The 15,334-nt window shown below is 37.9% G+C and overlaps 1 protein-coding gene across 1 annotated transcript; it reads left to right on the top strand.

Annotated features, from left to right (window-relative positions):
- The first annotated feature begins 690 nt into the window (after nt 1–690).
- LOC125648122 (uncharacterized) lies at nt 691–15,206 on the top strand. The gene is made up of 2 exons (XM_056139847.1): nt 691–856; nt 12,660–15,206. The coding sequence occupies exon 2, from the start codon at nt 12,671–12,673 to the stop codon at nt 14,993–14,995; it is 2,325 nt and encodes a 774-aa protein (XP_055995822.1). The 5' UTR covers nt 691–856; nt 12,660–12,670; the 3' UTR covers nt 14,996–15,206.
- The last annotated feature ends 128 nt before the right edge of the window (nt 15,207–15,334 follow it).

Raw genomic sequence — 15,334 nt, 5'->3', positions numbered from 1 at the left:
GAGAGCTACAGATCCACCCCTTATAAAAACCTTCGATTTACGGCGCACAAAAAGCTGCCCGCACGGTTGAGGCCTGATATCGTTGTATTCTTGTGTTGCTGGCTCATAAATTTAATATTAAAAAATTCTTAACATATTTTCCCACTATACTTGTGTCCAAACATACCTTCAAATATTCATTAAAACCTCATATGATCAGAAAAACCCCAGCTTCAAATGATTTCGTTTGTTGACGTTTGGTGCAGCTACATTGTAAGTACATGTGTATATATGTTTGCATGTTTAGGAATATGAGCACTATGCTTTCGTGTTTTAAAGGGGCATTGGGTGTGAAAGTAATGACAACCTTTTTTTTTCAAACTCTCTCAATGGCATAGAAAAAATATATTAACAAGAGCGGATTCAGATGGGGGTGGGGTTCCAGATCCCCGCCTTTCTTGTGGACCAAAAAGTTTATGAGTTATTCAATTTTAACGAGTCTTTTGAGTTAATTTAGTTTCAAATAGGCTGCATCGAATTATAATATAGGGCAATTTTCGTTCAATTAAATTTTTGGTGACAAAATGACATCTAATTTCCCTTTATGCTCACTGAATTTTTCGTTGAGAGCTTATGTTGCCTATTGTCTTCTATACATGCCGACTTCCATTAGATATTACCTACTTACTCCATTCAGGTGTTTAGACCTGCCCTTTAAATAGACTCCGCTCCGGGTCTCCATATTTCTTATCTAGTGTATTTATTTCGTAGTAACGAAAACGAAAGTAAATTTTAGAATTCTAAACGACAGCAAATGATGACATGAGACGATCGGAGTGAAGACGCAGAGGAACAGACGACTGGCTGTGAAAGAAAGGTAACCAGCGTGAACACACATACAGCGACATTACACCCGACTATGTCAAAATCAATAAGTCGTGAAGATTTATAAAAATTGTGAAGATTTATAGGCCTAACTGCCCATTTTAAATCTTTTTCTTGAAATTGAATTTGTCCATCGTGCAGTCAATATATCGCTGTGGGTGTCGAACTTGAAAGAAAAGAAAATCAGATATACTACATGTATATTATAATGATAATAATACTTGTAATTCAAAGGATATCCAATATTGATAATTTCAAAGGTATTTTTGTTTAAATATGGAAGCTCATAAAGGCCAATCAATACCCCTGGTTCAGTTTATTAGCAGAAACCCATACGGTTTACAGACAGGTATTAATTAAATGCACCACATACGTGTAGAACAGATAAGAATGGGAATGGCCAAAATGAACTGGATGATTATTCTGCTATAGAGATCGTATGTAATAATGTAGCCCTATCCGATTTTTTTTTTTTTTTTATTTCTGACGTTTTCTGGATACGGCTACAATTCCATAGGATCTCCGTAATGGTGCAAAATAATTTTATGAATAACTGATAATAAGCTCTGTGTATTAGTCCCAAATGTTGTTTATAACAAAAGGAGTACCAACTTTGTGCTTGGGCATGTCTAATAAAGATGTTTTTCATTAAACATCGTGTACAGCATGCAAAATTCTTCGTCTGCTGCGCCGTGCTTGTTATCGCGAGATCTCATAGGTGGATCTACTGAAAAACCTACACATTGACAATCAGCGCGAAAATGTTGTTACTCGAACCACTCCGACAACGAAAGGAAAATCATATGGTTGCAGAAATAATTTACACTCTGCTGTTCGTTTTTTAACTTGATATTAAATCTGAACCTATTTAACACCGTCGAAATAGCTGTCGCCTCCGTACTTGACCATTGATGTAAATACTACCTTATATGGCATATGCAAATAACTTGACAATCGGAAGTTGAAACTTCAGTACATCAAACATGGCGCACAAATATGAATCGAGAAATTGGAATATATCGCAATTGTTGAAAACGGTAGAATAGAGCCTCACAAATCGTACGTTGCGGTTATAAATTGACTAAGAAACATAGAATATCATTTTATTTACGTATAGAAAGTTAGCAAATGTTTAGAATGATCGAAAATGTAGTGAAACACTGCCGTATTTGCACCATTACAGAGATCCTAAGGAGTTGTAGCACTCTTCCAAAAGAAAAAAAAAAATCGGAGAGGGCTACATTATTGCAGCTAGTAAACGGTTAAAAGTCTATAAGTCCTCAGAATTTGTGCTGGTACACCTGCTCCCTGAAGGTTTCAGGTGTTTTAGTGACAATTTCTGGTGGTAAGGGAGTCCATTCCTTGACGGTACGCGGGAAGAGTGAGAATTTATTTTAAGAAGCAGGTCTGTTGTGCAAGAGTAGCTGGAGGGCAAGATGACGAGATTGATTGATTGTATCTTGCTTAACGTCTCGCTCGAGAATTTTTCACTCATATGGAGACTTCGCAAGATGGCTAGAAGGTGTGGTCCTGCGCAGTGATGATATAAGTCTATCGCTCTTGTCAACGGCCATTGAGTATTTGATAAATAAGAAATAAATTTCAGATTTTGAAAATACATGAGGGTATGAGCTGCATGCTGTTAACGCGCATCATGAAGTATGCCGGTGTAAACAGCAAATCCACTCTTCGCCACTTTCGCTCGGTGCGAATCTCGACTATTTTCCACAATTATTTCCAGCATATCAAATAGTATTGTATTCACTGTATTGTACAATAACTCTTTTTTGATATACCGTGTCATACCCGATGTGTATTTCACTACGTGCGTTATATTTATGAACCTGTATCCATCACTGTAATATCCAACCAACAGTTCTTTGTGAAAGAAATCAATTTTTGATAAATTTGAAATTTTGTGGAATTTGCTTATGAGATATGACAACAGGCGTAGAATTATGAATTTATACTGATATTTACAATCAGCACTAGATATACACTTTTAGAGTTCTTTTTAAACACTCTGGATGGAATATTACAAATGTAAGTTTCTTGCATTTTCTAATTATTCAAACATGTCATTAATGCTTAATTGATGCATAAAAATTATATTCATGTATGAAAGAATCTTTATCATAATGTTAATGATATAAGATATAGATAAGCACCTGTCCCTTTCTCATACTTTTTGACATTTTCTCTCCTTCACAATGCTTCACCCCACAGTAAAAATATTTTGTATTCACCGAAAATCAAATATCACAAAAGATCTATCCAACCATCGTTGAACGTTTCAGCCGTGGCTTGCGACGATACTGTCCCACTTAAGGTAACTCCATACTCGCAGTTTTATCTGATACAAGTTTAAAATGTGCATTTATTTCCATTCATGTCAGTTAAAACTAACAAATTATCAAATAAAATACATAGGTCATCACACTTTTTAAGATATGAGATGTACATAAATAGAATCATATATCACCATCAGAAAATTGCAATTTTCCTTTAACAACGTTATCAAAATTCCATACAAACTGGTTATGACGATTAGTAGCATTCATTACAATTTCATGAAACTGTATCTTCACAAAAATATACAAAATGTTTGTAAGAAATAAAGGAAATCTATCGCATAATAGACCTTATAAGGAATTCAATAGAAACAGAGTTATTGCCCTTGGATTCAATATTTTGAAATGTATCATTGATTATTTATCTATAACTTAGACTTTTGAAATATTTTATTCTTAACAAGATTTTTTACGATAACTATAGGAAAAAACTTCAACAAAATTTATGTTCCTATCATGCATAAATCTAAATAAATCATTGATTTTTTAAATGACGTTGAATCGTATCTTAATCATCCCCATCAAAATTCCTAAAATTTAAAGTTGAATTTACCTTTTGGTGTTGAGGGTTTTGGACTTCGAACTGAATCAGATGTTTGAGCAGATCCGACCCCGACCCCCCCCCCCCCCCCCCCCCCCCCCCCCGAATTAGAATTAAAACCAATCTGTACAATTTTTAGATTACAGTCAGAAGCTACACGTTTACGTTTCCCCATCTTGACAGGCTAAAACGAATAGGGCTACATAGTAAAATGAGTATTTTTATACTAGTACGCACTCAATTTCAAAGAAAATCATCAAGGTACATGTAACTTATCATGTCCATATCAATTTCGCCCGACTACAGGCTTACTATGAATATTCGCTAACTTTAATTATAGTAAAAATAGAAAAATTCAATTTTTTTTTTTATTTCTTTGAGCCAACTGACTCATCAAAGTAACAATTACGCACAATGATAATTACAAGTAATTCAGTGAGAGATAGAGAGAGAAAAAGCGGACGTACAATGTAAACAGGTAAAAATATTTTCCCAATTTCAGAAGATCTCTGATATTACTAGTACATACTAATTTGATTGATTTTAAAACACTCGGTCTAGAATAATATTTCTTTTTCAATTTTCCCCCTCATTTCGTTATACAGTGGACATATATCTTGAAATTCGTCCTCAATATAGTGAATATCACAACATGTACATAATCTATTAGATTTGATTAAGTTGTTCATAGTGTCTCCCTAATTCAGAATTCAAAAAATTGTTAGACAACCTAGTTTTCATTTACAACATTCTGTATTTTTTATCGATGGGTTTTGTTTTAATATGTTTGCAAACAGAAATTATCGATAAGGTGTTGATATAAGTGGCCTTTTGAAGATACATTATTTTCCAACATGTTTTGTAAATATACATTCATCGCCGCAAACCACGGGTTATTGAAATAGAATGAAACAATAACCCGTGGTTTACGTCCATGATATACACCAAGAAGTATTTGCTTTTTAACAGAAAAAAAAGTCTACGTGATTTTTATACCCCCCGCAACAAGTTGTGGGGGGGGGGGGGTATACTGGAATCGGGTTGTCCGTCCGTCCGTCCGTCTGTAGACGCAATGGTTTCCGGACTCTAAAGCATTATCCTTTCCACCTACCGTCACCATATCATACATATGGACTACCCATGGGATGAAGATGTTCCCTATCGATTTTGGGGTCAAAAGGTCAAAGGTCAAGCGCACTGGACATCGAAGAAGCAATATGGTTTCCGGGCTCTAAAGCGTTATCCTTTCCACCTACAGTCACCATATCATACATATGGACTACCCATGGGATGAAGATGTTCCCTATCGATTTTGGGGTCAAAAGGTCAAAGGTCACGCGCACTGGACATCGAAGTAGCAATATGGTTCGGTTTGTCATGCCATTTGTTTTTTACACTCAGAAAAGAGGTAGTTTATACCTATTACCAACACCCTTTGGGAGATTGGGGTAAGCGGGGGGTATTCTTAGTGAGCATTGCTCACAGTACCTCTTGTTTTAATACTGTTGCTGAACATTAGAATTTAGCTTAGATATTCAGAACAGGAAATCTATTCTAGATTCCATAGCTCTTGGGAGTAGTGATACTTTTTCACTAGTAATCAGGTGACCAATAAGGCCTGTGGGCTTCTTGTTTAAATCTTGAATATGCAAATATTTCATTATACCCGTAAGTCTTATTGCAAGAGTTGTAATGATATATTGGTGTATTAATTGTGAATTAGATATTTGTATTTAGCTTTGACCGCTAATCATAGAACATTGAAATAAATATTCGCCATTAGTGAAATCGGTGAAGCGCAGCTCGATAAGTGGGCGTGAGGGAAGCGTCGCAGTTCATACCCTCATGTATTTCCACAAATTTTCATATTGACATTCTACTTTCATTATACTCACACTTTCTAAAGAAAGATTGGGTATATTGTTGTTACCCTGGTCTGTCTCTCACACTTCTTTCTCAAATTCCTCTTTCACTTTACATGTAAGCAGTAACCAATTGATATTTTGGAATATAATATGATATATGAATCTCTGGCGATTTTTCTTGCATGTACATTGCATTATATTTATTGTACCTCATGTACCGTTTAACATGGTTTGAGCGAAATAAATTGAATTGAATTGGTGTCCTGTAGATGTCAAGTGAGGTTTGGGAATTTTCACTTATACACCGAGTGTCAAATGTGGGTTGAAAAAGACAACCCTGGTTCCCAGAACTCCTTTTACATTTTACACAATAGTCAATAATATTTTGGAAGATGATTGGTGGTGTCCTGTAGATTTGTTATTAAATCAAGTTTTCATCCTGGGGTCGATATGAGTGCCGGAAAAGACGGGTTTTTGGGGTTTGTTTTTTTCCCACACACCCCGGCTCCCAGAACTCCTCTTACATTTTACGCAGTAGCCAAATAATCTTTTAGGTCACCTGAGTTAACTTAGGTGTCCTATTGCAATTGGTTGTCGTCCGTCGTTGTGCGTTAACAATTGAACATTTTTAACTTCTTCTTGATAACTACTATTCCAATTCTTTTCAAACTTCTCATGAATCTTTGGGACAATGGGGACATCAATATTATATTTTCAGGATTCCTACACCCCTGGTGCCCCAGGGACGGGGCAAAATACTGCCCCAAATTGATCCATTTTCAAATATATTCTTTACAAGTTGTGGAGCAAGAAGACCTGTACCAAAATTACGATTTTCATGACCCCCGGGGCAGGGGTTTTGGTATCAGGGTGGGGCCAAAATGGTCAGTTATTAAATGTTTGAACAACAGAAATTTTTAACTTCTCGATAACTACCATTCCAATTCTGGTATGAAGCATCTTTGGGACAAGGTGCACATAAATTGTAAATATCAAGACTCCTGCATCCATGAGGCCTTTGGAGCGGGGCAAGACTGCCAAAAATTGACCTATTTTCAAAAATATCTTCTCTACAACCGCACATGTGTAAGAAAAACTAAGTGCATAATGATGTAGAGCAGGAAGGCCTCTACCTAGTTTCTGTGGAAACGAGGGGGTTATTTATATTCGGTCTTTCTATCCCCCTCGTTTCTGTCCAAGCCTTCATAAAGTATGTGGGAAATCAGTCACGTTTCGGTTTGAATTTATTTCAGCTTACATTTGATGTGAATCGTTCGAAAACTTACATAAATCAATTCATGAATGATTTTGCCGCAAGGGAATACAATTGAAACCATTCAATTCCACACGAAAGTAACGATAATCGTCGTCATTTCAAACACAACAGCCTTTCGCTGTCAAATTCGCCTCCATGATAAACAATTACTTCAGCGCATGCGTCACCTCATTTTGTAAAACAGCTAGAGGCCCAAGAGGGATGAAATGCCTTACTTTAGTAAATCGCACACAAATCTAACTTTTTCAGTTTATTTTTTCATCACACGTATCGTATTTTTGTGAATGGACATATTTTTCTGAATTTGAAAATACAGAAAACAATATAGATAGAAAGGAAGTTGCTACATAAATTATTCAAAGTGTTTGTTGAAATGAAAAATAGAAGAAAATGTACGTAATTTATATGTAATCGCAACTTCGATATTGTCTGAAATAAATGCGCATATTGTTTTTGCTGTGCTGTTTGTTTTCAAAAATGTCATTGTTGTAACAAACAAACAAACAAACAAACAAACAAAAAAGAAAAAGAAAAAAAGAAATAATAATAATTGAAAAAAAGAAAGAAAAAAGATAAACAGAAGTCTTGAAATGTATGGGATTAAATATTGTTTTGATTGATCTCGACCATAATATCAGGCGCAAACATAGATTTTCAAAGAGGATGAATCAGAGGATCTGTTGACTGTTGTTAATAGCATGGTATGTGTTTTGTACAGTGTACATATTTTTTATCGTATGCTTGCAGTTTTATAAGTTAGTTACCGATTAAAACATCCTTTAAAACAGAATTAGATATTACTAACGTTTATATTGACAATATTCATTGATAAATGTTTAATATCTGACAAAAACTTAATTCACTTAGTCTTCATCAACACCCCCTCCCCCTTAAAACAAAATTTTATTATGTTGAAAATAATAATCAGTGTACATGAATATCGATGTCGGATCGCATAAACTTGTAGGAGTTTCGACCCCCTCCCCCCCCCCCCCCCCCCCTAAATATTAATTAAGTTTTGATCCAGCATTGATGATTTGTCATTTTCCCTAAAAGAGTTCAATTGATTATTTCGAATGCATGTGAATGAATCTCTTTGTTAGATGATTAATGTCCAGCTGGATGTTGGGGTAATCGTTCATTAATGACACTCCAACTCCAAAAAGTCCCTCCTTGCCCATTGTGGAACGTAAAGTACATCTTTACAAGTAAGTGTTGAACTGAAAAGGACCTTTCTGGTTTACAGTTGGTAACGGGTAAGGTGCAGCCGATGAAGAATTATAATTTCGACTGGTTGGAAAATATCTTTATTGAATTCCGACAAGCATTCCACTTGGCATCAACTAAATCTACGACTGACCACTTCTGTTTCCAAGCGCTGACCTCGTATTGGAGAGACGTGGACGATTAAAAGTCATTTCCCCGCATAAATAAACTCTCTCTCTCTCTCTCTCTCCCACTCCAAAATCAAAAGGAGAATTGCAGTCCGTGTACCCCCCCCCCTGTCGAGATCCGCCAACAAATGTTAGGTGGACTGAAATTAACAACCTTCATTGATTTGCAGTTTAACAGTCTGTATAAACAGATAAAGTTCTTCTCTCACAGGTTTGTTGTTCTGTCATAGATTTGTTGTTTTTCAATTCATGGTATGAAATTCCCTATAAGAAGATACACCTAAAAAAAAAGAAGGTATAATGAATAAATATAATAATAACAAAATATGAAAATAGAAATGAATGAATATAAAGGGGGGGGGGGGGGGAGTAGACACATGAGATGCGGTTCCTTTAATGATATTTAATCCCATTTCAGGAATGCAGTACACAATGCCCACTTTACACCTTTGAGTGGTATTTTTTAAATATTTTTTTTATTCCCAATTACATTTTTTTTTTACTTATTTTGTTTCCAGTAATTCATTATTTTCATATTCAGAAGAATAAGTCCATTCACAGATATGAAATGCAATGCGTGTGATGAGAAATAAACTGGAAAAGGTTAGATTTGTGTGCGATTTACTAATAGTAACTCATTTCACCCCTATTGGGCCTCAAGCTGTTTTACAAAATGAGGTGACGCATGCGCTGAAGTCATTGTTTATCATGGAGGCGAATTTGACAGCGAAGGGCTGTTGTGTTTGAAATGACGACGATTATCGTTGCTTTCGTGTGGAATTGAATGGTTTCAATTGTATTCCCTTGCGGCAAAATCATTCATGAATTGATTTATGTAAGTTTTCGAACGATTCACATCAAATGTAAGCTGAAATAAATTCAAACCGAAGCGCGACTGATTTCCCACATACTTTATGAAGGCTTGGACAGAAACGAGGGGGATAGAAAGACCGAATATAAACAACCCCCTCGTTTCCACAGAAACTAGCCTCTACCAAAAGGTAAATTTCATGATCCCTGGGGTAGGGGTTCTGACCCCAGCGCGGGGCCAAACTTGGTATATATACCGGGTAGTGTATATGCTCAAAACACGCCATTGATACTAGATTGAAACTAAATGGATATTTAGAAAGAGTAGGTAGTTCTATACCAAAATTGTGAATTTCATGATTCTAGGAAGTTAGGGTTTGGTTTCAGGATTATCAGAAAAGGATGTACAAAAAATGGTGAATTTACCAGTCCCAGGGTTTTGACTCTAGGATAGGTCTAAATTAGTCATTTCGTTTAATGTTAATACATGTATTATATTATGTAAAGCCTTTCATTAGTGTATGCACTTTTGAGGGCATTGCAGTTAGAGCGTTCGCCCCGCATGCGGAAGGCCCGGGGTTCGAATCCCGGCCGCGACACACCTAAGTCGTTAAAACAGGTAGTGACAGTTTCATCGCCAAACGCTCGGCATCAGATGTGAATGTCACGGGTCCTCGGAGATGACCTTAAAAACGGATGACCCGTGTCACAGTAGAAGAGTCCTCACTGCTCAATGGCCGTAAGCGCCGAGTATAGGCCTAAATTTGAAGCCCTTCACCGGTCTTGGTGACGTCTCCATATGAGTGAAAAATTCTCGAGTGAGACGTTAAGCAAGATACAATCAATCTTATTTTATACTGTCGCTGAATATTAGAATTTAGCTTAGATATTCAGAACAGGACTTTTTTTTAAGATTCCATAGCCCTTGAGACTACTGATACTTTTAACGAGTACTCAGGTGAACGATAAGGCCTGTGGGCCTCTTGTTGAAGGTGATGGGTGGTGTTCTATAGATGTGAAATAAGTTTTCAGAATATTCATTTTCACCCTTGGGCAATTGGATGTTGAAAAATAACATTTTTCTATAGAAAAACCGGGTTCCCAGAACTCTTACATTTTCATACGCCCTTCGAAGACGGGACGTATTATGGTATGGCGTCGTCCGTCTGTCCGTCCGTCCGTCTGTCTGTCCGGCCCTTGTGGACAGGATACAGACTGAACCATAAGCCCTAGGGCTTTACAACTTGGTACATTTGATCATCGTGATGAGAGGAAGATGCCTATTGTTTTTCAAGGTGAGAGGTCATAGGTCAAGGTCGTAGTATCACTTATTAGGAAAACCTTGTGGGCAGGATACAAACCGAACCGTAAGCTCCAGTATATTATAACTTGGTATATTTGATCACCATGATGAGAGGAAGATGCCTATTGTTTTTCAAGGTCAAAGGTCGTAGTATCACTTTTTAGGAAAACCTTGTGGGTAGGATACAAACCGAATCGTAAGCCCTAGGGGTTTACAACTTGGTACATTTGATCACCATGATAAGAGGAAGGTGCCTATTGTTTTTCAAGATGAGAGGTCAAAGGTCAAGGTCGTAGTATCATTTATAAGGAAAACCTTGTGGGCAGGATACAAACCGAACCGTAAGCTCCAGGATATTATAACTTGGTATATTTGATCAACATGATGAGAGAAAGATGCCTATTGTTTTTCAAGGTCAAAGGTCAAGGTCGTAGTATCACTTTTTAGGAAAACCTTGTGGGCAGGATACAAACCGAACCGTAAGCTCCAGGATATTATAACTTGGTATATTTGATCATCATGACGAGAGGAAAATGCCTATTGTTTTTCAAGGTGAGAGGTCAAAGGTCAAGGTCGTAGTATCACTTTTTAGGAAAGCTTTGTGGGCAGGATACAAACCGAACCGTAAGCTCCAGGATATTATAACTTGGTATATTTGATCATCATGATGAGAGGAAGGTGCCTATTATTGTTCAAGGTCAGAGGTCAAAGATCAAGGTCGTAGTGTCACTTATAAGGAAAACCTTGTGGGCAGGATACAAACCGAACCGTAAGCTCCTGGATATTATAACTTGGTATATTTGATCACCATGATAATGAATTAGCTCAAAGAGGAGAGTGCTAACTTCACTAAAATATGAATCCCACTAAAATATGTTTTCCTTGAGCAAAATCTACGGGCGTATTATGCCACGTTGGCGTTGCTCTTGTTTGCAGTAGCCAAAACATCATTTGGGAGGTGATTGGTGGTGTCCTTTAGATGTGCAATAAGTTTACGGAATTTTCTTTTTCATCTCGAAGATGGGGTGGAAAAACGACGAACAAACACCTGGTGCTCGGTGCATTATAAAAGTAGCACTCGTGTCAAAGGGGAAATAAATCATAATTTCATGTTTAATTTAATGTCCTAATTCAAACAAATTAGACTTCATATGGTCAGCGAATGTGTACCAAAGGCTGATATAAACAAAGTTTACGCTTTCATGATTTTTATCGTTATCTACATAAACAGTCTATAGCATGGATACGTCTTGTGCCTACACAAGCGCTCAACAGAATCCACCAGAAAAGAACTGGTATATCGGAAATTGCGTAATGAGATGACCCTGGGGTTCTTGCCCATCATAATACTCAAAGGATCATGATATGGGTAGCAGGAATATGTGTGGTTTAGGGGGTCAGAACCTCAATTTTAAAAAATATATTTCAACAGTTACCCAACAGAGTACCCAATACATCTTGATACATGCAGCAAGAATAAATGTATGATATTGGGTATGCTATGTGGTAACTATTCCGGCTTCTTTGCAAGTTATACTACATGGGTAGGATGGGGTCACAATAGGGGATCAAAGTTTTACATGCGAATATATATAGGGATAATCATTGGAAATCTTCTTAAGAACCACTGGACCAGAAAAGTTTATATTTACTTGAAAGCTTCCTGACATAGTGTTGATTGAAGTTTGTTAAAATTTTGTCCCCCCGGAGTAGGATGGGGAGACAATAGGGGATCAAAGTTTTGCATACAAATATATAGGAAAATCCTTTAAAAATCTTCTGAAGAACTACTGGGCCAGAAAAGTTTGCATTGATTGATTGATTGATTGCTGTTTTCCGCCACACTCAACAATTGTTCAGTTATCTGGTGACTCCCAGTTTTGATTGATGGAAGAGAAAACCCAGATACAATGTACCTGGGAAGAGACCACCGACCTTCCGAAAGTAAACTGGGAAATTTTCTCACTTACCGGCGGGATTCGAACCCGCGCCGACCAGAGGTGAGAAGCCTTGCGATTTTGAGCGCGATGCTCTAACCACTCGGCCACGGAGGCCCTGACTGTGCGGATTCAAGTTTGTAAAAATCATGGGCCCCGGGATAGGTTGGGACCACAATAGAGATCAAAGTTTTAACGTGCGAATATATATTAGCGAAAACCTTTAAATATGGGCCATGGTGATTCATGTGAGCTATGTGGCCCATGGGCACTTCTTGAAAATAAATATGTGTATACTTTATCGTTTTATTTTTCCAGTGAGAGAAAAAATGGCCGGATCGTTAAGCAGAATAGAGCGGGAACAGATGCTGAATTGTGGGATATGTGACAGTAGATTGGTAGATCCGCGCCTCTTGTTCTGTCTCCACTCCTTCTGCAAGGAATGCCTGGTCATCAAACAGGAACAGGCTGCTGACACGGACGCAATCATCTGCGAGCTGTGCGGACACCAAACAGATCTATCAAGTCCGTCGATTGACTCCTTGACGTCGAACATATTCCTAACAAATATCGCAGCCGTGGACCAAATTCTCAATTCTAACCGAAAATTTCATTGTTCATTCTGCAAGGAGCGCGAGCAAACTGTGGAGGCGTCGTCACTGTGCCTCTCGTGCGGGGATTGGCTGTGTCTAACTTGTGCAGAACGTCACTGCCTAACCCGAATCACGAAGAACCATAAAGTTGTTACTATTGATGACGTCAGAGCAGATCCACAGTATTCATCAGATCTGCGAAAGCTTTACGACACGAAGTGCCTAGATCATCCCGATGAACGAGTCATAGAAGTCTGTTGTCAGTGTGACACCCCAGTTTGTTTTGAATGTACACAAACTACTCACAAACAACACGAATCCATTCCACTTGACGATGCCAAAGAAGAGGTTCGAGAAAATTTGGCCAGTTTTCTGCAGATGTATAAGGGTGTGCTAGAATGTGACAACGAAGCCGAGGAACAAATTGCCAACAGGTTAAAGGAAGTAAAAAGCAAAGAAGATAATCTCTTGCAGCTCGTACATACCACGCGGGATAGTCTTATTGAAGACATAAATCAACAAGCCACTGCAGCGGAATCAGCGATTTCTCATCCCTTCGAGATGGTTAAAATGTCTTTATCACAAGCGTTAAAATCTGTTCGTGCTCGGGCTGAAACCACGCAGAGATCACGCTTATTTTGCGAGAAACTTCATCAGGAGGGCTTAGGACGGGAGTACGTTCATTTCATGGAATTGTTTAAGAAAGTAAAAACTGCTGGCTACAGAAGAGAAAAGGTGGAAAATCAATCTTTTCCTTACTTGAAACTGAATATATCTAAATTCTCCATGCCAAAGATATTCAATGTCTCGCAGGCTGATGAAAAGTTTGATATTCTTGACAGTGATTATTTGGAATCAGTTAACGACACTGTAGAAGATAAGGTACTTTTAACCCATCGATTAGTCGGTGAAGAGGATATTCTTATTCCAGCCCCAGGAAACCTGAAAGCTATTATCTCGCAAGGAAATGAGGGGTTCAAAAGTCAGGGCATTGATGTTTCCGAGAAAGACATGGAGGAGAAAGTCCTGACTGAGAATGATTTGCAAGAGGGAGCTGTAGGGGGCTTTGATTACGAGTCCTGTGAATCGGATTCAGATGATACGGAGACTAGCGATATTTGTTTTCCGAAAGACCCAGTATATATAGGGGATATACAGTTTTCTGATGACGAGAAAATGATAACATATTCTGAAGACGAACAAGAAAAACCATGTTTATCTTTACCATCTTCAAGACGAGTGAAAGCAGAGGATGAATTGCACCTTCCGGGTTGTGAGAATGAGGACATTATTAAGACCTTGAAGGTTAAGGAGCATGCATTTATTCCTTTGTCCATCCACTCTGATCAAACATCACCCGTTGTGAATGATATTTGTTGGTTGACGGAGGCAGAGTTTGCTGTTGGGGACAAAGCTAACCAAATGATCAAAGTATTCAATGATAAAGGAAAAAGTATCTGGTTCAAGAATATGCATGAGGGTTCTGTAGAAAGGCTTGCTTGTATTGATGGTGTCGTTGCATCTGATTATCCATCGGGTGTGCACTTAGAAACCAGAAATGAATCTTTTTCAAAAATATATTGCTATTCACCAACCCGTACAACCCCCTACCCAATCGCAAAGACACACGGGAAAGAAGTAATAATAGGAAATCGAGATTTCTCTGACCTTAGATGTTACAGCAAGAAAGGGAAAAGAATACAGTACCTGTCCCTTGGGAGAAAAGTTAACATCAATTACATTGCGCAAAGCATGACAGGCGACTTCTTTCTTACCGAAAAAAGTTCCAAATCTGTGATGAAGTTTCATAAGGGTCAAAACCTCCGTGTGTTTTTTAAAGGGCTACCCCATTGGGAACCCCAGGGAGTGGCCATTGATTCCGGTGAGAATGTTTATGTATGTGACAACGCTGGCGGAAACGTCGTGAAGTTGTCCCCTAGTGGAAATGTTCTGGGGATCCTAGAAGTTCATCCCTCAGGCCCTCGTGGTATGTCCATTTCCCGCCAAAATCGACTACTAGTCAATGACGACCAAGGAAATGTATGGATGATTCAGCTGTGACAATAACTGTATAGCGTTTGGGAGATAGCTGAATTAGGCTGTGTCCGCTGCTCAAGCCCTATCACAATTTGTGAATAAAATTATAATGAATGAAATAATTGTATAAAATGACGATCAATGGCAGTGTTTTATCTGCATATTTAAAATTTCCAGATTTCGTTATTGTGATTATGATTTAAACACTGCGTGACGAATACAAATTAGAAATGCATTGCTTTTGTGCGTTATCATTTTGCTACCAAGATCCAAAGTTCGTTTGTTTTAATATGTGTCACTTTGTCGCGGTACAGACTGACAAAAATAATAAGTTAGAGATCTGCTGATGACCAATGCAAAGGG

This window comes from Ostrea edulis, chromosome 6 (assembly GCF_947568905.1).
Source record: "Ostrea edulis chromosome 6, xbOstEdul1.1, whole genome shotgun sequence".
NCBI lineage: Eukaryota > Metazoa > Mollusca > Bivalvia > Ostreida > Ostreidae > Ostrea > Ostrea edulis.
The sequence above is the reverse complement of the archived record's forward strand: the minus strand, read 5'-3'. Positions and strand labels throughout refer to the sequence as shown.